General features: G+C 34.5%; 1 protein-coding gene across 1 annotated transcript; it reads right to left on the bottom strand.

Annotated features, from left to right (window-relative positions):
• Window positions 1-455: 455 nt before the first annotated feature.
• On the bottom strand, window positions 456-18,830 carry LOC146141014 (uncharacterized). Its single transcript, XM_083391843.1, has 24 exons — window positions 18,600-18,830; window positions 16,755-16,894; window positions 16,421-16,539; window positions 15,930-16,060; window positions 15,490-15,651; window positions 14,955-15,063; window positions 14,442-14,592; window positions 13,729-14,052; window positions 13,329-13,380; window positions 12,445-12,597; window positions 11,860-11,954; window positions 11,257-11,403; window positions 10,970-11,042; window positions 9,286-9,396; window positions 8,773-8,922; window positions 8,230-8,372; window positions 7,792-7,855; window positions 6,727-6,858; window positions 5,801-6,001; window positions 4,832-4,969; window positions 3,842-4,033; window positions 3,117-3,219; window positions 2,368-2,455; window positions 456-757 (listed from the first exon to the last, which is right to left on the bottom strand). Exons 1-24 carry the CDS (start codon window positions 18,712-18,714, stop codon window positions 578-580), a joined length of 3,273 nt encoding a protein of 1,090 aa, XP_083247969.1. The 5' UTR covers window positions 18,715-18,830; the 3' UTR covers window positions 456-577.
• Window positions 18,831-24,249: the final 5,419 nt, after the last annotated feature.

Here is a 24,249-nt window from a genome sequence, read left to right as displayed (position 1 = left end):
TATCGATTTAATCTTATCTATTTTGCTTGTTTGGGCATAATAATGACGTCATTTGGAATAGGATCGATTTGCGATATTGTCGTCAAAAACATCGAGTGTCGCATTACAACGCCCTGTATCAGACATGCCTACTGCTGATCACACAATATGGAAGCCAAACACACACGGTAGAAGCAGGGCCGGATTTAGGGTACCGGTACTGTAGGCCTAAGTCTATTTACTAGAGAAGGGCCTGATTTCGCAAACCAAGCTACAAAAAGTAATAAAAATACATACATGAAAATTGAATATTGACTCGATTCAGTCATTCGTTTTTAAGCAAAAACTGTACTAGTACTGGATCTGTATCACTGATAGCCTTATAAAAAATTGTGGAGACGAATTTTTCCAAGGAACTAAGTCTATAGCCTAAAGAGTCTAACGGTTAATCCGGCTCCGGGCAGACATTTTCCATCTTAGCAAAACAAAGGTTTATTTATTGACATCCCGAAAAAAACACGGCGCGCGAAAAAAAAACAATTTCTACAACAAACGCAAAAAAGAATAAAAAGAGAGAAGAGAGACGACGAATCTTCTTCTATTCCTCTTCCTCTTCTTCTTGGGAGCCACTGGGAGGTCCGAGATTGATCGGGATGACCCTTCCTCCGAACCTCTGGACGCAACGGTGTGTTGCCGTGTTGTAGGTGCGACCGTTGCAACACTGGATGCCGCCATCCTTGGTGGTCAGCAGACCGTTGCAGCACTCGTGAGTAGCGACCTTTAGTAGAAAAAAAGCACTTGTTTTGTTTGGTTGAGACTGAAGGTGTAAGACCGAAATTAGAACAAGATCGAGTTCGGAATAAAATACAGTTTAGAATAATAAGCCTAAAAAAGGATTTATACCTAATAGTCGTATTTTTATATACTACCGTCTAAATCGGAATAATATCTAACCCCATCGAAATAAGACCTTTTGATTGCAAGAATGGACGATTTTAGCGACGAAAGTTAGAACTATTTAAGTTTGAATGCGGCCTTAAGGCAATTGTTGTTTGTGACTGTTTCGGTAGATTGTGATAACAAAATCGTATTAATGATGTTGTACGCTCGTTTGAAAACAGTGGCGTAAGTGCACTTAAGTCAAGGCATTGATTTAGGTCAGTGTTTCCCAACCTTTTTTACACTAGTGCCCCCTTGAGCTCAATATTATTTCATATCGCCCCCTCATCTTGCTTTACGGTAAAGTATTATATTAATCGTTGTCTAACATCATATTGTCTTCACTTTCGTTTCGATAAGCTGTCAGTGATATTTTAGGTTGTCTAACATACATTCACTATAGGAATTAATACATACATTATTTCACCAGGTTATGTCATACTTTCTGCACCAAGGTTTAAATCAAGGGTCGGCAACCATTTCTAGTCGCGGGCACCAAACAAACTCAGAAGGTCTCTGTGTGCCGCACAAAATGTTAACTAAGAATTATGTTATTAAAATGTTAGAACACATTGAGTTGTTAAAGTGTTAGTTTTTTCCTACATATTACTAATGAAAAGTGTAATAAAGGTACTTTGAGGAAACGCGATAACCTTAATAGATAGTGTAATTCAGTGTTTGTTAATGTTTTGAAGTCCGGGCGCACCTGGCGAGCGCGATTTTTTTGGGGGTATACTGGCATTTCTTTTAAATTTCCTGCTAGTTTTTATAACATTGCCGAAAAACAAAATAAAAAAAAGGTTGAAAAATGGATCTCTAATATTTTTGAATATGTTTTCCGTTTGTCCGCGACGCACTTGGCAGCCTTCCATGGCGCAACGATAAAGAAGCGCTGATCTAGTCCAAAAACAGCATCAAAACGTAAACAAACTGGACGTAGTACGATCATTGACGCGAAGCGCGAAAATTTTTCGCCCGTACTAAGTTAAAACAGTCAAAAAGTATTTGAAATGGACTCGTATCTATATAGTTGTCAAAGAGGCGGCGGACAGAACCCGGCCCGTGTCGACCCCTGCTTTAAATATACAAACATTTTGCCACGTATAAAACGATGAAACGCAACAGCAACCAACAACTTTACATAAGAAAGCCAATTATTACGTAACAATGATCGGGAAACTACTACAAATTCGCAGTACGGAAGTTGCCATTTAATGTTAAAAATTACCTACAGTGCTGTTTGTTACTATTTTTATGTGAACTTTTTATAACATTTTGTCAAAATCACTTTTATGTAACGCCCCTTATGTGTGTTTCGCGCCCCCCAAATGAGAAAAAGACCCAAAACGCCCCCTTGTAACTCACCAACGCCCACAAGGGGGCGGTACCGCCCACGTTCGGAACCTCTGATTTAGGTCGTTACACATTGCTTATACGTCTTCAACTCACGTTAAATAACCGACTGCCGCAGCATCCTCTAACTTGTGGGTCGTACGGTGTTCTCGCGCAGCACGAAGTTGCCCTCACTGGCTTCGGCCTGTAAAAACAGCTCGTCAAAATGCGCAACAAAAACCAAATAATACACAACAAAAAGCATAACATTTTAGACTGTTTTTTCTGGTGGAAAACGTACACAAACAAACCGATGCTGTAGAATCTGTTCAAATGAGCTACTGTCTTATATTCTTAGTCCATATTGCCAAGACCTGATGAATTTCGGTGGAACATGCAATTGGAAATACGCCACCAGAACACAGTAAACAGTTTTTCAACACAGAAGTATTTTAAAATCAAAAGAGCTATACAGGCGCCTATTGGAGCAGGCACTTATGCTGTGTTTAGCCTTCTTCTTTTGCTTTGTGTATTTGCATGATTACTTAAAAAGTGAGTAATTTGTTACAGAAGAAAATGAGAGTTTAGACTTTAGAGCGATAAAAATGGAGGATACCAAACACACGTTACAACTGAGGGATAATTGGGTGAGTTTAAAAGCGATTTATTTGTACATAAATATTGGACTAGCAAGCCTGAACAGTGAACACAGATACCGAAACCCAAACCCTTGGCAAATTCTGTAAACAGAAATCGACTTTTTCTTATCTTTGTGACAGCATTTTTTAGAGTTTGAATTGTATTGTAAGTATGGCATCACGCAACGACCATACGAAACTGGGCGTTAGGTTATTTTTTCAACTTACCTTATGATTCTTCCGTTGCAGCACATGACAAGCTTAGAATTGTAGGAAACCGGTCCGCAGCATTTATCGTGGGCTGGACGGTTCTGTCGGCAGTTAAGGGGACCTGAGAAATAATTTGAGGGATAATACCTGCGTTTAGCGAAGTAGGTTAACCTACATCATTTGCCCAAGTTGAAGTTATAAACCTGAATAACGTTTACGCAGTTTATTTAATAAAGTTTTCAATTATGCTTAGAAAACAGACCAAAGCGTGAGACGTTTAACTTACTTTTTCTCTGGCAATATGGCGTCCGTGTCGAGCATAAACGCCAAATAAGAATCAAAAACATTGCAAAATGACACAAATTGTCGCAATGTTATACCGTCTCAATTAACACATGTAAATTATTTCCCCAATTATGCTCAGCAAACAGACCTAAGCGTGAGACGTTTAGCTCACTTTTGCTATTTTATATTATTGATGTACATATTTAAAAGACGCATTCAACTAGTGCGAAGCACAACAAAGTAAATTAAAATATACTAAGTTATAAAGTTGAATGAATCGCGAATCGCCGATCATGCCTGGTTCGGCTCTTGGTCACACCTCAGTGGACACTGGTCATGTATTTAGTGACGTCATATTAGGCAATGCAGTTTAAAATTGAAAAATGATTTCCAAACGCTACATTCACTGCCTCAATTATGCTCAGAAAACAGACCAAAGCATGAGACGTTCCGCTTACTTTTTTTCTGGCAGTATGGGGTTCTCTCCTTATCCCAAGTGCCGTCGCTCTGGCAGTTGAGGTTGGGGAGGCCAATCATCTTTTCCCCGGTTGGACAAGCAAAGGCGCACTTGGAACCGACCCGGAACCCGGAGCCGCATTTCATCGTGATGCCGGAGTTGGGCCGCCTCGTGAGTTTAGGGCACGTGATGCCTGTGAGATTCACATGAAAAATTACTTAAATGCGTAGTTTTAAGATACTGTGAATCTATCAGAATTATTTTACGAAATGTAGCACATCGGGGCTTTTAACCCGAGTATATTGTAAACTGCGCGGCATTAAAACAAAGCTTCCCCTATAAAAACGCTATGCACGAAGTTTCGTTTTTGTGAAAGTTTTTTAATTGAGTTGACGATTTTTTAATGGTGTTACCTGCTTTTGACATATTGAAATATGCATTTGTGTAGCGCACAGTATTAATCATAGTTTCATTTTTTATTGGTAAAAAAAAGGTTTCTATAAGATATAATTTAATCAGACATTTCCTAAAAGACATTTCGGCATTTTTTTTTTGCGAGAAAGATAACATTCCGTACGCCTTTATCATTTCAAATAATGATTTGTATCAAGTTCAGCTGGTTTGGGCAAGATACAGCCTAATTTATTAAGTTTGTATAAGTGTGATTTTATTTTAAAACAAAATAAAAAACCCTAATTAAAACTAAAACTTGCCATTTAGTCAAACTAAAACTTGCCATTTAGTATTTTACGATTTGAAAATTAAGCAATTTAATAAAACATTAAAATTTTATATGTCGCATTTTGGTTAGCTGTATGGTTTTTCAAACAGTTTTAATTTATACAATCTATAGAGCAAAAAACCAAGGCCTATTAAGAAAAAAAAAATATTTTGTTCATAAGCACCATCTTATTTTTCCCTTTAAAATGACACAAACACAGTAAATGCGTTTCATATGTGCTGTTAAATAACTACACTAAATAGGCTTTACTTGGGTCGGAGCAGGTCTTTCCACAGGGTCCGTCGCATTCACACACAAGCCCCTGAGCGCAACCTGCATTGCTGCGACAAGGAGCCTTGCAAGTCCGACCGCGCTGTCTCGCCAAACTGAGAATCCGTCTCGGGCAAACTGTATAAAAAAGTTGTGTTTTTTGTTTGTGTTTTGTCGGCATGAATAGCCTTTTTTCACAACTTGAAAACTTTTAAATTTTTTTTATAATAAGTTTGTTATGTCGTTTACCTTTCATTTCGGGGTTTTTACTTATAACAAATAGTTTATATACCAAATATATCATATAATTATATTAATTCTATACACTTACTCAAAAATATCAACGAATTTCCCAAAATGGTAAGTTAACGCCCTCTTACTAGGACTAGAGGCCGTTCCAAAATTGGTAAACTCGTCCAAATATGAGCAATAACTCGACTAAGCATAACAAATACGCAACATATACAGCTTTGTTTTACGTGCCAAAATGTAATTAAATGTCCCAATTTTATTGAAAATAATTCAATGAAAATACGTAATTTAAACTCAAGTCAGCTCATTTGGGTAAACGATTTAAACGTTAATTTTTATGACAAGTTATTTTAGAATTGGTTTGACTTACTTTTTTTTAAATGACTTGTGTGCAGCAGAGTTGGAAATCGTTTAAATAACTTTTGTTGAATTAACTGGTAGTCAATTTTTAATTGTTACTTGACAAGCGCAAGATACATGTTTCTTTAATGGGATAGGAAAGTCATTATTCATGCCAAATTTTGAAAGCATTCGTCTAAAAATCTGATAATCTTGCTAAATTGTTTTATACGTTTTTAAAAACTGGGGAATCGCTTCGGTTTTTGGAAACTAGAAGAGCGGTCGCGACAACAAAAAGATTGGAAACCACTGGACTAGGTTCAATTCAAAAAAAGATTGTTTTGCAGCACTCTCGCATGTATTTCAAGGTACACTCACCTTTTCTCCTGGGAAGGCATCGTGGCTGTCTGGTCTTGTCCCATTTTCCATCGCTCTGGCAGTTGAGGTTGGGCAAGCCGAGCAGCCTGAAGCCAGACTCGCAAGTAAACACGCACTTGGAGCCGACAAAGTGACCGGCGCTGCAGTCCACCTTCAAGCCGGACGTCAAGGTTTTGACCAGAGCGGCTGGACACGTCGTTTCTTTAGAAAGGTTGGGAAATTGTTAAGAGTGTATACAACTATACATGTGTAAGAATAGCACTAAAGTTTGGAGCATAAAAGGTTGTAATAAGACGTACTAAGAATACCAAAGGACATACAGAAGTAGGCAGCATTTTGAAAGTTTCGAATAACTCTTGAGTCATTTTTAACATAGTGAGATGGCACTAATTCTATAAGATTATATGTACTGCTGAGGCAGACGCCGGATCGTACTAAGGTTGAAACTAAAGTACGAAAGATTATGATATATTTTGACACCATTTTTTTTATATATGCATTCATAGAACACAAAAACTTGTCAACGGATCCCCAGTTTAAGAACCCAGCTTTGTTCCAAGGTCATTTAATAAAGTTTTTTTAAATTTATTCCAGAGAAGCAAAAGGGTTGCCTGGATAATAACGTTTGAGATCTAGAATTGATAAATAAAATAGATTAAAGTTGATTAAAACGCTAGAAAAATATGATCTTTTTTTACTAGGGTATACATACTTTTTAACCAGGCCCTTTTTGAGGACTAAATGCTAGTTTTGCCGTATTATACCGAAAAAGTAAAAGGCGTAAAACTGGACACCACACGAGTTAAGCAAAAAATGCGCAAATAACACTTTATATCCGTGCTGTTTGGTCTTTGTCTAAAATATACAAATTAGGACATATCATTATTTAGGAACGGTTAAAAAGTTGTGATAAAATTTTTACAAACCTGGATTGGAGCAGGTCTTTCCACAGGGGCCATCACAAGTGCAAATCATCGAGTCCTGGCATTCGGTGTTCGTTGAGCAAGGCGCGCGACATATTCGTCCCCTCCATCGAGAAGGATTGCGTTTGGGGCAGACTACGATTTTTAAGCACAACAAAATAAGGTTTGCGAACTGTTGACTAGGGTATAATGACTTAAGTCACTGGTTATGACTAGACTTGACTTCAGTATTTTTTTGTCTTTGGGGCAAAATGACTTGCTAGATGTTGTGTTTTCGTTAGTTTTTATAGTTGTATTATTCCTAAAAATATCAGACACGTTTTACAATTTTAATAGTTTTAATGTTGATTTTTATGACATAGACTTAACTTGCAATTAACTTTCTCTAATTATTTCTTGACTGGGACTTGACTTGTTATTTATTTAAGAAGACTTGATTTAGACTTACATTATTTTACAAATGCCTTAACCGGGACATACTGTAGAGCATTTTAAAATGACTTGTTTACACTGCCGTTTTAACCCACGGTATACATGTGTATATATATTTGTCAAATGTATTATACCCTGTTAGGCCTACATTCATTTTTTTTTCAACACAAAAAAACACACAGTTAACAATAAACATGTTTTATATATTTAAGTGCTTTAAGTCAGTGGTTCTTTAACCCTAAGGGAAAAGTTTGACATAGATAAAAGGTCCTAAAGTCTTTATATACTTTTCATTTATTGATTGTTTCGTTTTTCAACATTTATTGTTCGTTTCAAATGCAAATGAAAACTAAATTTTTGTGTTTTCTACACTAAATAAAGGCAACTACTTCATAATTTTTGACTCAAAGGTTAAATCTACAAATGTTTTTTCAACAAAGGTTAAAACTACAGAATGGAATAACGAACCACCGACCCATGGCATGACAAAGATGTAACTTTTGTATTTATTTTCTATAGATAGCATTGTTGTTAAAAAAGTTGTATGTCCTTTTTAAAGGTTATATGTGATATTTACTGGAAATTAAAACAACTATTCCTTTAGTATGAATACAAAAACAAGGCTGATTTTCTTACCAATTGCACGCCTTGGAGTAAGCATTGTAGTTGGCTTAGGAGCATCAGTAGTAGTTTCTGGTACCTTAATATAAGACTCATGTTTTACCACATAGTGTTCAAAAAATCGCATGCATTCAAGCATTTATAAAGATGATTAAACGATTTATATATGCAGTTATGAATTTCAATATTACTTTTTTACCCTTTGTGGCATAATGGTTGGAGGTTGTAGTAAGACGTGATAAGAATATCAAAGCCCATACAGAAGTAGATATCATTTTGAACGTTTTAAATAACTCTTTATGTTGAAAATGAATAAAGAGTTATTCAAAACGTTCAAAATGATACCTACTTCTGTATGGGCTTTGATATTTTTATTACAGCTTTTTTACCCAATCAATCAAATTGGAAAAAATGTAGTCCATATAAGTTGTAAGTAAGCAGATATATAAACACCTTGACAATATTGCACAAGTCGTTTTTGCAACAGGACACTTTGCACTTTTTGATGGTAATTGTTGGTTGAGACTGTTGGATCATGTCACAAATTTTATCATTGCAAGCAACCTCAGATGAGCACTGGGTGGCATCCAAGTAGGCTAAATAAAAAAATTAGAATGCTGGAAAACGTTTTTTCACGTTGGATGTCGCGATAGTTAGGTGATCACTTTTTAAAAAATATAAAAAGAATGTTTTTCGAACTCACCATTTCATGTCGTGTTTTAGAATAAAAGTTTTTTAAACAAAATAAAATAAAACTACCAAATGCATCTAAAAAAATTATAAGCTACTTTGAAAAAAATAAAAATAAAAAACAGGCTAGTACCACATTGTTTTGTGATATGCACTTCAAACTAAAAGAAATTTTTCACATATAGAAATTTTTCACATTTTGTAAACTGCTCACACGAACACTGCCATCTCGCACAAGTTCTTTGTTATTAAAAACAGTTGATTGCACCAAGGGTTATAATTGTTTAAAGGTTCACAAGTATTTACCAGTTTGACCATTCAGTTCAGCTTGAATAGATGCAAGTTGGCAGACAGTTTGGGGCGTTGTTGTACAGGTGGTGGGTGTCATGCGAATAGTTTGTGGTATCGGTGTAAGACGAGTGGTAAACCCAGTGTAGCACTTGATTTGTGGTACCTCTGATGGACGAAGAACAAAGATCAAAATAATACTATACTAGCCTTATGACTACCACCCCAAAATAACTTTGAGAGAATATCTTGTTTTCTTTTTATATCAAGCAACGCGGTATGACAGACAGTTTAAATTATTGCAAATGAATCAAAAAATAGCTTTAAATGGTGACATATATTGGAATTATGATTAATTTAAAGTTAAATGTTTAAAAAAATTAGGTTTTCCTAATTAGCTTAGTGATAATACTTTTTTCCAGACTTTTTGTTAGGACTCTTTTCTGTAAAAAATATAAGCTAAAAGAAATGCCAATAGAGAAATGTCCATTGTCCAGCAAAATGCCAATTAAATTACTTCGGTTAACTTACCATGTTGACACTTTCGTCCACCAAATCCATCAGCGCAAAAGCATAAGTAATTTTCACCCTCCGCAGGTTGGCATATTCCTTTATTGAGACAGGGATTGGGTGAACATGGATCTAAAGAAAAATGTTCAAGTCTGTTTACCAAAAAAAAACCATAAAGTAGAACTTTCCAATCGGTGGCTGAGATCTTGCAAGGGCTCACATAAAGCAACAACCTTTAGACTTTATGAGTATCGTAAAAATTTGAAAAAAAATACTATCCAACTTGAAATAATTACACACAGGAGCATATAAAAGCATATGTTTTAACTATAAATAAGAAAAAATTAAAAAAATTAAATCAACAGAAAAGCTAAGAATGTCCTGTCAATATTCCTTAATTACTTCATTTTTTTTACTCTATGTAAGACAGAGCTCAAACCAAAGGGAGGTTGTAGCAAATTGCAAGTCCCACCAACCCTGCGGTCACTAAGCACTCCAAAAATATAAAAAAATAAAAAGTAAGAGATGTATGAACTATACAGATGAATGAAATATACATTTATCCATGATATACCGAAAAGCACTAACATAGGCTATCCAGAGTTGGCCCGTTTTTTTCAGTCGGGTCATTGCACAAGTCTTCACTGCAACATTTTGCTTCACAGTCTAGCACTTTAAACTCAGGGAATAAGGTTTTCAGTTTACTGCATGCAAAGCTTTCGCATTGTGTGGATGGCAAACAAGCTCCTTGTTTCACTGTCACTGAAAACAACAAATGTAAAACGCCTTTGCTGACCGTCTAATGTACTTCTGTGTATATAACATTACTTACTGTTACTTCCCTTAAGCTGCACTTTATACAGTATCACACCACAACTAAATGAAATGCCCGCATTTTCCTCACTGCTGTGCAAACATTTTTTAGGGGCGAAATCGTTAGATATCAACAAACCACTTGATGCTGTGATGATTCCGTCGTAACAAACTGTCCCTAGAAGAAACAACACAAAACTAAATACAATTTCAACCCATAGTTTCATATAACATGATATATACCTTCACAGATCTGTCCAAAACTGATCGCCAAAATTATTAGAAAGCTAGCAGCCGAAAACATGTTGCTACCGCTTGTTTTGGGCAAGTTAAAATGTCATGGAAGCTGCTAACTGATCAAATTAATCCATTGCCCCAAGGCAATTACCACGTCTTTGCGGTATAAATATCAAACCTCAAACATCACTAATGATTACTCTGAACCGGGCGCTTTCAGAATATCAAAGACTTCTTCCATAGTAGCGAAACTTTACTTTTTTCCGAAATCTTGATAATATAATTTGTGAAATTAATGGTAGGTAATCAAAATACTCTCTGACAACTTTTTATACAAAACTTCCTGATGCAATGACTTCTTTCTTTACACGATACAATTTGTGTAGCTTTCTAGTACCTCTGAAAATCTGTATAATTATAAAATCTTTACAACAGTATTAAAATTCTTACACTAAAGATTTTTCACACATTGTCAGTTGATGGCCTTGTAAGCTATTGACTTAAACATGATCAAAATAATTTTGTTGTGTATATTTTTACAAGTGATTCTCATTGCACATTGTAAAAATATCTCCCCTCAGCCTTTTGGGACATAATTTTTTTAGGAAATTTTAACACCAAGTTTATTTAAGTTGTTTGGTATTTGTCAACTTACCACATGATGTTTTATTGTTTCCAATACAAGCTGTCTTTTCATGAGTAACCCCAACACAACCCAGCTCTCCAATCTGCAGAAAAATATTTACAAGTTGCGAAATTTGACAAAAATGTTTTAAACCAAAAAAATTCTCCAAATAAAAAAATTCATAAAAAAAATTGACAAATATTTATGTTTAAATTGACAAAAATATTTTGTTTAGAAATTATACTTTAAACCAATATTCCGCCATTTTTTTTCATTGTTAATTTGCAACAAAATTGAAACACATAAAAAATTCCCACCTCTCCATTCACACAAACGCGTGAACGGGTCACTTCACTTGACCCACATGTGACTGGACAGGGGGTCCACGGTGACCACAACCCCCACTTTGGACAGTTTTGTCCATTGCAATTAATTGTTTGAGTTCTCGGACCAGAGCAACCAGCCTAAAGCAACAGGTTCATTTTATTTTTCAAAAAAACAGGTTGATTTTTCATTAAGGCGGGTATAGTTTATATATGGAAATAGTTAAGCTATAAGATTTCTGCGGGCAGCCACACTTTTTATGTAAATATTTCATAACTATTGCACGTTAAATTTGTTATTAACTTCATCTGTTTTGTGTTGTAAGACTTCTATTTTAATTCAGCTAGGTTATATTAAGTTAGTTGTATAAATGTGTAATGCCTGACTACCATTTTTTTCTAATAAGATGAGCATTAGTAAATATTTTAAGAAAAAAACGGAACAATGTTGCAACAATTTATTGTATTTAGCCATAAAATATTTAATTCATAAATTTTAAAAGACATTTTTGTTAAAAGCATTTAACAATTTTAGTGTAAACAGCAATGGTGTGTTTTCATCTCAATATAGTTCATTTATTTTGGGGTCAAACTTACAGCTGGGGTTTCATTTGTACAATTACGATGTCTTGAGCGCAACCCTCCATTGCAGGATGCACTGCACGCAGACCAACTATTCCAAGATGTCCAATCTTTAAAAAAGAAAAAAATCTTGTTAGAAATACTAGATACTGTTTTACAAATTTAAGAAACAAAGGTTTTTGCACAAAATGTAACGCCCTACAAAAGGTTAAAAAACAATTACTAATTTAAGCAAAATTGAAATGGCATAAAAGTTTCTGAAAAGCTTATACTCGCAGAAATTTGTTCAAACATAAATTGGTAATATACACTTTGAGGGATAAAATTGCACTGAAGCATTTATCGCTATGACACTAGCATTGCAAAATAACAAATTGGCTTATTTTGCAGACAAAAAATTGACAAGAGGAAAGTAAATTATAGACTACTTGATTTTCCTACTCTGATATGGCTGGTTGTTGCATGTTTAAAAGGCGGTTCAAAATCGATCAAAAAGCAATTACTAATTAAAAATTATCCAAAAAAATAAATAAAAAGCCACAAAATTTCCTCTTCCGCTGAAATTTAACAAAGAACTTTGATTTAACTTTTTATTCTCACTTGGACAAGGTTGGCTGTTGCATGTTTCATCGCTCATTGACACAGATTTGGAAGCATCATCTTGCGCAGAAATAAAACACGATCGCTTCTGAGTTCTGCGTCCCCCTCCACAGGACTTTGAACAATCAGTCCAACTAGACCAGGGTTCGCAAACTGAAGAACAGCACCGAGATGTTAAAAAATAAAATGACTGCAATTTTATTTTTTGTGTTTTAAATACTGAATTAGTTGATTATATTGTAATCGGCAAACTTTTGCTGCAATAGTTGAAGTTTATCAATTCAAAATATGGGATTTTATCAGTGAAGTCATTGTGCCACATATTTTGGTTTGCTATTATCTCAATTTTTTTTATATATTTTGCGTTTTTGTTATTGGTCATACATACACGGGTTTACCAATTTGAAATATGGGATTTGATCAGTGTTGTAAACATGTAATTTTGAAAAGTCCAAGTCAAGTCTTTTAAAAAAACAATTCAAATCCTAATCAAAGTCATCAGTTGACTAGAAGTAAAGTTATTATTATAGAATCAAATAACTTTGAGTCAAGTCATAACCATAAAATAATAGGTTTACCTAATAAAATTGGTAAACCCATCTACTGTATGTATGACCAATATCTTAACTAAAAATAACAAAAATGCAACATATATAAAAATTGAGATAATACTTAATTGCAAAAAAATATTTAACAAAAACACATAATTGCAAACCAAGATATGTGACACAATGACTAAAGTCAAAGTCAAGTTAGATTTCCAAAATACTTCAGTCATGATAAGTGATTTTACAGAAAAGACTCAAGTCAAGCTAAGTATTTTTAAAGCAGTGACTTAAGTGTACTAAAATCAAGAAATCTGTTCACTCTAGATTTGATCTTACTGTCAGGTCGCTTGCCATCCGGGCAGTCTTCATCTTCATTCTCCAAGCAATCCTGCAAATAAAACACAATAAAACAAGTTGCTTAACACCAAAAATAGCAAAAACGGAATTTAACTGATGGGTAAAATTTTTGACTGAATAAGACATTTTAATATTTTAAACTGAGCCCTTTACACATTTCTATTCCCCTTTCCATCGGCTTTGACGCCTCGATATAGAAAATGATGTCATGAGATGGCATCACAAAAAATGTATTTAAAAAACTTCAACTTGTTACTAATTAAAAAAAAATTTACTAATTAAAAATCAGTAAAACATTAAAAAATATTATTATTACTGTTAAAGATAACTTTTGAATTTTCCCCTAACATATTTTAAGAAAAACCATAACCTAATTTACCTGCTGTCCATCACAAAAGAAAGTAATTGAAATGCAAATGTTTGATGTTCTGCATCTGTATTCATTTTCCGAACAGACACCAGTGCTGGTTATCGCCTTGCTCGTAATAGATCGTGGAGCAGTCGCCGGCACAGTTGTTACAGCGGCTAATGTAGTTGGGACGGTTGTAGGCGTTGTTGTTTGTATGGTGGTTGTGGGTGCTGGTGTGGTAGTTTTGGGTTTGGTTGTGGGTTGAATTGTTTCGCAGGTTTTTTCATTCAGTTCGATGTCGTCGATTGCTATATCACTTTTATAAGTGCTTCCACGGATGCCGACAAACATTGCCTAGTTTCACATAAATCTACTTAAAACACAAATTGACACACTTTTACACAGTAGGTCAGTGATTCTGAAACTGAAGTCCGCTGACACGTAGGGGCTACATGAGGAAGTTTTAAGGGGTCCCTCAACAATTTATTTACCGATAATTTAATCATACTGACTGATATTTATCATTTACTTTGAATTGTATCTTAAAGTAATAATGGTGCCGAAGATTTGCATAAATTTTACTTGTTTTAAACCGTAATGGGTTCTCAACTATTTTAAATAAAAAAGGGACAATTATATCAAAAGTTTGAGAACACCTGCATTTGACAAAAATCTTTAAAACAATATAACTTAAATATATATTTTATAAACAAAAGTAAATATTCATATTGTAATATTTTTACCTGAAAAGGTTGACCATCTCCATTTATGGAAATTTGTGCTTTATGCCAAACATCTTTTTGTGGGCCAGAAATGCCATACAACAGTTGGTTTGTTTTGATTAATTTTCTATAAACAAGCAATGTCCCCATACCTTCTCCTTTCATGTGATACCTACAGTAGCATATAAACACAAAAATTACCAATATTTTTTTTCCTTTAAAATAATAGATTTGTTCTTGGCCCATAGAAACCTTTTTAAAAAAATTAGCGCCGGTCTAGAATCCTACCACATTTATTAAATCAACGCACAAGTAATTAACACCAATTCTTTATTTTTTCCTCTGTAACATAATTTTTCTAAAATATTTACATTAAACATTTAATTACTTTGACATTTTTTTCTATCTGACAATAATAATATATAATGGTTATGATTTTAAAGGTTGTTTGAACTTCATGTGTCAACTCTAATCAGTCACCCTTTAGGCCCAAAAAAAGAAAACCACTACAATGCAAAGATTAAACCGGCATACCAAAAAGTCAAACACCAATTCTTCATGTTTAATTTTTTTGACGCAGTTGAAACAGCTGCCCGTTCACCGGGCTTTCTTCCAGATCCTTCTATGTAGATGTAGGTTCCATCTGCAACAAAAAAAAAATTTAAAATAAAAATGACTGTAATTCTTTTTTGTTGTAAGTTTTATGTTGTTCTGGGAAACGTTGTCAAAAAAGCAGATTATACAGCTCAATTTATTGTGTTATTTTATAAAATTTATTTAATTACCAAATATAGATGAAGGTTTATTTGTATAGGTCTGTTGTTTAAATAACTGATGTTATGATACACTAAACAATTTAAATTGTCAATTTTAAATTCTAAGCAATTTTAAACATTTTAATTTATCAAATGGAGTAAATAGTCATTTATTTAATAATCAAATGTGATTTTTATAAACGAACTACAACAACAGAAAAACACAGCAACCATTTACATTTTTTGTTCCTAAAACATAAAATATATAAAAAAATGTTACATTTTCGTGTGATCTAATTAAGTTTATTACTTACCTTCTGTTTTTAATGTGTGATCATTTTGCGGTCCAGTAACATTCCGCTTTCCGGATGGTGTTACACCCTTTCTAACAGTCCAGTTAAAATCATACCCATCCTCAGTAGTCCATCCATGACAAACGCCATTCAATGACTCAAAATCGCAGTCAAATGTTTCAACTAAAAATAAAAAAAATCTTATATTTAATTTTTTTGTTTGCTTTTTAGAAAAACAAAAAAATAGAAACACAATAAAGTCAAATTAGAATATTAAGGCTAAAACCAACAAAGAAATGTATTTTTGTCAGGAGATTTAATTTTTTAAATTTAGGTAAATAGATTCGAAATAAATATAGTTTATTTACTGTTTAAATAAAAAAACAATGATGATAATTATGTTAACTTCTTATCAAATCCCACAATTGTTTATTTAAAGAGATTACTTCATTTTTACCCACCCAGTGGTTTAGTAGCCAGCCAGCGCAATACAAATCCATATCTTTCATCACTTGAATCACTAATAAACCTTATGTCCACTTTGTTGGTTTTTGAATAAACCGGATTGAATGGTACGCTATACCCACAATACCTGCAAAGAGAATAACATTTTAATATACAAAAATGAAAAAGTTGAGAACTGGTCTAGAATCCTACCACTTTTTTATAGTAACGAATCAAGTTTCCAAAATTAAATTGCAAAGAAAAGTTAAAATTTGGGAAAAAATAAATACTTGACCCATAAAAATCCAAACTATCACCCTAACCTTAATAATGTTAGCAATTTAAAATCCCAAACAAAAATTGAAAAAGTTGCCATAATAAATGATAATGTGTTTACTTATCATATATTCCTTGATTATTTTTGAAGCAAATAAAGAAAATCAAAACTGAGAAAACCGTTTAAAAATTATTCTCATTTTTATAATAAATTTAAAAATATTTATTTTACTTCTGGCCTCCAATAAGAGTGTTAGTGTCATTTGTATCATAAATAGAAATCGAATCTGCACCACAATCACTCTGCATCTGGATGGGGGCATTTTCCATGTCCACATACGTAAATTCAACCTGAAACCACAAACGTCCATTATGTTGCGAAAACAAATATAGATTATGAATATATACAACAAACTAATTCATCTACTAAATTACAAGGAGACACATAAATAATTAGACTCAAGAATGTCCTCATCTTATAAATTAGGTGTTTAATTAAAATATAAATTAAGCAGATTATTATATATTTTTTTTATACAAAATAAAAAATATATATTGTTATTTACCTTTATAACGAACTTAGATCTGACTGCTATGGAGTAGGTACAATTCGACATAGATGGGTATTTTGTTGGAAAATTTGGACTGGCTATGTAACCACCAAAACCACTAAACTGTCCCCCACATGTTCCTTTCATGTTTAGTGCTAAAAAGTAACAAAAATATTATATATTTAGTATTAATAAAAGTTTGAAAAAGTGATTGAGAAACTATTCATTTTTTCAATAATTATGTCATTAAAAAAACATACGAAAATGTAAACATTTAATAACATAATTTTGTTTTGTATTGTATTAACGAAAGTAAGTTACAAAAAATAGAAATGCAGGCTAACTTTGTTAATTAAGTCACTTAACTTAAGTTAATTTATTTGCCTTGCCTAAAACGCGTTACCTGGGTAACATTGGCATAAATGATTTGAAAAACTTTGATCAATTGAAATATGTACGATTTCATGGCAAAAAAGTTTGCTTGCAATAAATTTTGTTTACAATAACTGCTAACCATCGAATAGGTTTACAAATTGAATAGTTTAATTAAACAAGTACAGCTGTTCAGTGTTTTTTTAAGGTGTTTTGGGGGACCGAAACGGTCCCCCAAATTTCTCCAGCGGTTTCCCAAATTTTGGACTTGCAACTTTTTGGTATTTAAATGAAACACTTGCGGTCTCTTAAAACTACTTAGCGGTCACCCAAATCAAACCTTAAAAAAACCCTGCAGCTGTAAATCGTAGACGACTTATGTGGTTCTAGTAATAGCGGCCAACTGCCATACACTAACCGTAACTAAACCCAACTTTGTTTCATGGGAAAGGGGTATAGTGCGTTTTTCTCTTAGCCTACCTGTATTAATTAGGGATGCTCGATAATATCGGATCGGAGCCGATACCTGATGCCAAGTGGTAGTATCGGTACTTGTCCGATACTGGGGCGGCATCGTTACCGATCTAATACAAAATTAATACAAAAATTTCAGCCATGATTTGCGATTCAACCAGCGATTTTAATGTGAAAAAATTATTGTTTGATAAATGGCCGTTTGACGTTTCAATTTACTCTATTTTGATTGTTTTAGGAATAGCAATGACGTCATTTGGTTTTGGATCGGATCGCGATACTTCGTGTCCCAAATATCGGAAATCGGTATCGGAATAAACTTTCAAGTATCGGACATTCCTACTTAAAATGTGCGATAATGATTAAAATGCGTGACTTTGTGAAGCAAAGTAAACCAAATTCAAGGTCTTAACATGCAATTGTTCAAATATTTTTTTAAAAACATATAGTTTTGTCTTTTCGGAGCCGTTTTAAAAAACTTAGAACAAGATATTCGACGGACAACACAAAGAACAAACTCATTCTGTTAATCTATGTTGTAAGTTTTGTAAACGCATGCCATTTTCGTATTGAATAAAATGGAAATTTCGCTGCGAAACGAAAAAGAATGGTATATACGCAGCGAAGCATTAGATTTATCCGAAAGCATTTCAAGGTATGAGTTTCAGCGGGACGAAAATGTTTCAAGGCTAACGTTTGAGGGTTGCCACTATATTGACATTTTTTTACAGGTATAGGTAAGCAGCGCCGTAAAGCTACGAAAGTACGGACCCCACCGTTAAAAAATTAGAAAAATATTACAATCTGATAATGTCATCAAAGGACCAACTTATTTGTTAAAAAAAAAACAATTTACATAAGATATACGCTGAAGAGCTTAACTTGTTGAAAGTCAACCAGAAATGTAAGCCATAAGGGCTACACTGTTTGGCCTGCTTTATTTTGTTTATACATGTTTTTAAACTCGGTTAGCAGGCAAATATCCCTACAGATAACATATTAGCCTACACTTACGTTTGGGTGAGGTTGCTCGTTTAACTCTGGATTTCGAGTTCCAAATTTCTCCATTGCTGTTTGCCAGGCAACACGCGATAAAATACACACAAAGCAGAACGATTGGAACGTTCATTGTTTTAAAAAGCACCGAAAAACTTTGAAGCTATTTGGTCAGACAACAGTGGCAATGGCGAAGTCTCTTACGGCCAAGACAAGCAACCTTAGGTTTTCAGCTTTTTTAGTTTACTGCCTAAAGCCTATATAAACACAATATTTGAAGGAAAAAATATAAACGTTTATATTTGACCCGTGCAGCTGAAGACGCTACACAAAATTATAAACTTTAAAGTGTAAAATGGTTTGCTCACTTACGTATAACGCTTTCTACAAATTAAAGCACAAAATCTGATTTCTATCGGTGAGGAATAAAATGACACCTGTTTCAGAAACGCCAAACCTTGCTAAACTTGGCTATTAAGAAAAAAACCTAGAGCTTACTTCAATAGCCGACTATAGCTTTGGTAAAATTACCGGTTAAAAAAATCAGTCTTGCTAACACACCTAGCTTTGGGCTCGCCTTATTACATATAATCGGTGGTGGACCGCAATGCCAGAAAGGTATGATTAAATTCGGTGATAAAAGCAATGCCCTAAGCAATCCACGCATAGAAAGCAAACCGGTTTCTTATATCATCAAATCGGGCTGTCCGCGTGCGCTATTTACAAATCGTTTAGAAATGCGATCAGCAGTAACCGATACGTATTAATGATGTTAGGGCCGAAAAGTTGCTGATCCGGCATGACTCTCCGACGAACTACTTGGTCTTAGTATTAACTAAGGTGGTCGTAATACTTTATATGCTGTCTTGTTGTTTTCTTAGTTGAACTAGTAGATTCTGAAGAGCTAAATTGCCTATAACAACTGAAAAGCCTGCAACGGTTTTCACCTGCGAGTCAAACACTTGTTTATAGAAAGAAAGCAGTTACCCTTTTTATCCTGACATGTTAAACTGCTGACAACCTAAAAAACGATAACTTTTTCTACAACTGCAAATACGAATGGAAGGGGTAAAGTTTTTTATTCTGATTATCGAAAAATCAGCAATTTTCAGTTGGTTAAAAGCGCCTAGCACTAGACTAGACGAAGACAATTGTGACGCACAATGGCTTAACTGAGTGAAAAAAATGCCCCGTTTTATAACGCCTACTGTTACTTTAATTTAGCGATCATGGTGAAAATACACCTTTTGAGATGTTGTCATCCAGTTACTCATCAAAATCAGCTGATTGTACCTGGAAACGTTACTATATTAGACGAGGGCATGTGTAATTGCGTAACTTTTCCGACGCTTCGCATAGCCTGGGGCAAACTATATCGTAAGGAATCGCTTTCACTTAAAGGCCGCATGTGATTCAAGCGCTGTCAGCGGATAAGAACGGAATAAAGTGAAATTTCAATCTAGCTTAACAGCAAAACTGCGGATTACAATAATATTCTCACCGCCAAGAATATTTGACGTCGGCCTTTAAATTCCAAAAATTCCATTGTTTAGAATTTACAGCCCTTATAGAGTAAATGGTTCTACTCCAAGGGCGGACCATGAGTTTTAGTTTTAACTAGGCATTACATTTTTCAAGGATAACGTAACAAACTTTCGTCATAAAACCATTAATCCTACAAACACCTGCCCTGCGGTTCTCCAGCAAACCCGTGATTTGGTAGAGTTTACGTTTTCACAGCAAAATATGCCAATTTATACTGTGCCGTGTTCATTTTGGCTAAATTGATTTCCCTAGTCAGTTTAAAAACAGTTCGCGCCAAAAAAGCTTTTTCATATAGTAGTGAAAGTCGAAAGAAAAAATAGTTACCAGGAGGCATGGTATGGTGCCACTTCCTTGACGTTACGCGAAATATTACCACAGTGCATTTTTCAATAGAAATAATTGTGTATTTCGTTGTTAGGCAGCCTAGAATGTCCAAAGTTGGTCTGTGTTTGTAAATGCAGTGCTTCTTAAACTTTTTTAGTTTTGTTCACCCCTAGCATCGAGCTCCAGATTTCATTCACCCTTGTCTAATGATATGATAAAACTATCTCGTCTATATACAACAGCACAAAATGAATTAGGTTGTTTCGATTTTTGTTAAGATCAACTCAAGCTAAGTTTTACCATTGAAAATCAACAATTTCTCGAGTCCAGAAATATGAAGCTACAAAAGCACAAAACATAGTCACCAATTTTTTGTTCTTAAACTCTCAGTGCAACTTTCTGACCGTTTTCTGACGGTTCAACCTCTTTCTGACGGTTCACCCTAATTCACCCCTTTTGATTGGTTCACCCCTGCAAAACTTTTGTTCACCCTGGGGTGAACCATTCACCGGTTTAAGAAACACTGTGTAAATGTATCTAAATAACCAACATCATGACACTGTCTCCAACATCTTCTTAAGTCAATTATTTTTCATTTTGTTTTGCTGTTTTCTAAAACAAGTCATTTCAAAATGATTTTAGTCCAAGTCAAGTCATTGAAAAAATGATTAAAGTCCAAGTCAAGCCATTTTTAAATGGCAAATCAAGTCCAAGTCATCAGTTGCCCAAATCGCATATTCGTATACGATAACTAAAAACAACAAAATGGCACTTACAGAATTTAAATCGTTAATAAACACTAATTCATATTTTCAACTTTTACTTAGAAAACTAATGAGCTATACTAGGCTGCAACTACGGCAACTTTGTCAGTGCTCTAATTGTGAATTCAGAACTGTTTCTACAATTCCAATGACGCCTTTCTCGAACGGATCGGCTCAGTACAATTTAATTAACAGCCTTAATTCAAAACCAAATGTTAAACATAACATCTCAGTCAATATGCCTGGCAAAAGTCTGTTACACCTTGACCGTACTAGACAAGTGTAATTGTTAAAAAAACAATCCTTTATCGTATCAACATGATACGAGTAAAACTTTATGAATGAAGATTGTTTTGTAATAGATGCTGCTATTCGAGTTCAACTGCATTAGTGCAGCAGTGTAACCCATGGGTTACATCCAGGGGGGGCCGCAGAAAATTTTCCAGGGGGCGCAACCAGGGGCGTAACCAGAAAATCAAAAAGGGGGGTCCTGTTTTTATAACTTAGGGATTCCCCTATTTTTCATCCGACGTCAATGAATAATGACGTCATAAAACAGTGACAGTATGACGTCATAGAATGGTGATTGCAAGACGTGATAAAAAAAACTAATCAGAAACAGCCAAATACGTCCAGCAAAAGCGACCACTTGAGTCGTCGGCAATCCTGTCAGGCGCCAGCTGCGAAATTACGGTGTGCAATCGTTAACTTCAGGCAAAAAAACAAACTACGACCGTGAAATATGTGTGATTAATTGTGGTAGAATCACACGTAATTCGACTATCAGCAGCGCATGCAGTTTTCAAGTTCCATGAACGGAACGAGCGCTAAATTGCAAGCACGTCTTTCACCACCTGCAATACTAAGAAACGCGCACGACAGTCACCATTATACCTCCTTTTAAAAATCTGCTTCAGTTAAACCAATGTCAATGTTACACCAACATAGGACATTAGCGCAGAGACCGAATAGCGAGGAACATACTGCGTATAACTCGACGTTTTTCAGCGAGAAAAAAAGAAAGAAGGTTTGACGTAGCGTTGTCAATTGTCGAATACACACTTACTAATCAGTCAACCTAAACAAATAACGAAAGAGAAAAACTTCCAGCGTTTACGGTCGACCAAACAAAAGACGAAAAACGCACTCGATTTTGGTCTCGCATTAGATAAAAACGCGTGACCCCATTACTTAAAAAGCACGCCGCTTCGAACAGTTTGTTAAACCTTGACAAAAACGAACAAAAAACGATAATAGCACTTACAAAAAGGGGGTAAGAACTCCCGCCCCACACCCTGGATACGCCACTGGGGGCAATGTATAATGTATAATATTTTTAACCTTCATAAGTAATACATATTACACTAATAAATAATACTAATAATCGCATTTTTGAAATTCCAGATTTTTGAATTTCCTTGCCCCCCCCTTTCCCCCCATGCGGGCGCCCATGGTTACATCGCACTTCACAGGAAACTGACAGAGCAAACGTCCTAACATGGTGCACACCAGTAGCTTCATTTAGGGAAAAATAGCTGGAAGAAGGTGAAGGGCCGCACAAAACATCGCACTTCACAGGAAACTGACAGAGCAAACGTCCTAACATGGTGCACACCAGTAGCTTCATTTAGGGAAAAACAGCTGGAAGAAGGTGAAGGGCCGCACAAAAAATGAAAAAGGGTCGCATGCGGCCCGCGGGTACCCCTGTTCTAAATACTTAAGATCATAAGGCACATTTTGGCTTTTTAACTCGTCAATTGGGCAACGTGCGTCTATTTTTTGTCCACTAATGTTTCAACAATTACGGAAAACAAAAAAGGTTCTCAAAATTTAAAAGATAGTATAGGCATTTATTTTTCCTAACTTGAGAGATGATTCGCAATTAAATAATGTGTAAACTTTCTATCGGTAAAATCTTATATTAGTTTTTGTATACCAACCAAATGTATTACAACAATATAAATGTCAGGATGGCCTTTTAACATTATTTACTGCATAGAAGAATGCAATATAAACTTCTATATTTAGAATTTAAGTTCCCGTTGCTTGAGACCAAACAGTCTCTTTGTTGAGACGAATCAGTTATTTAAATCTAGTAGAAATCAACCTTTTATACTTTTCCGTCATCCGTTTTAGTTGTTGCTACGCGACAAGCTTGTTGTAGTTACTTACTATTACGAGAGAAAGGGCTTGTAATAATAATTGGGGTAAATACTACAGTATCGATAACCGATAGTACAGAGGCAGGTGACCGCATTGCGAATTTATGATAGCTAACTTTTTACCTTAGTTCAAACCTAAGATTATTCGGAAAGGTTAGGTTTAGCCAAATGTGTGAGTCAGATTGTGACATTTGTAATTGATAGGTTTGATATATTTTTTCGGTATGTTTGTGATTGAGTTCCTAACAGAATGTAAAAGATCGTGTTTTTGGTTTTGCAAGGCTGAGGTGACGAAACACCATGAACTAAAAATATAAGACAGGCAGAATTCTAATTTATTTAGTATCTTAGAAAACAACTTTAAGGGAAGCCAAAACATTCAGCTTGAAATTTTATTGCATAATATCTCTTAAATAAGATGTATATATTGTAGAAATTTTTAATTTTGCCACATTATTTAAAGCTATCTAACTAAGCAAGCAATCACATTTTTATCAAAAATCCAAAAATATTAATAAGCGATGACTCGACCAGCAGTTATTCAGGGATAGGGTATTAATATTTTCTTAAAACTTTACGAAGGTCACAAAACTAAAACTGGGCTGAAAAGCAAATACCTCATAACTCTAGTGACAAACTAGATTTTCAGTTAAAAGTTTTACATAGTACTCAAAGCGATCTAACTTATCAAAGAACATTATCAAAATAAATTAATATACGATTTAAAAATCATAGTTAGGCAAAATCACTTGTAGTATTGTTATGCCAAAAGTATAACAGTAGAAAGACATAGTTAGAGACAAAAGGTTAGTTCTATGTGGCTTTACTGGACACCAGTTGCTTTAATTATACCTACCTTGCTTTCTTAGGTGT

Source organism: Ascidiella aspersa, chromosome 6 (assembly GCF_963924565.1).
Source record: "Ascidiella aspersa chromosome 6, kaAscAspe10.2, whole genome shotgun sequence".
Classification (NCBI taxonomy): domain Eukaryota; kingdom Metazoa; phylum Chordata; class Ascidiacea; order Phlebobranchia; family Ascidiidae; genus Ascidiella; species Ascidiella aspersa.
The sequence above is the reverse complement of the archived record's forward strand: the minus strand, read 5'-3'. Positions and strand labels throughout refer to the sequence as shown.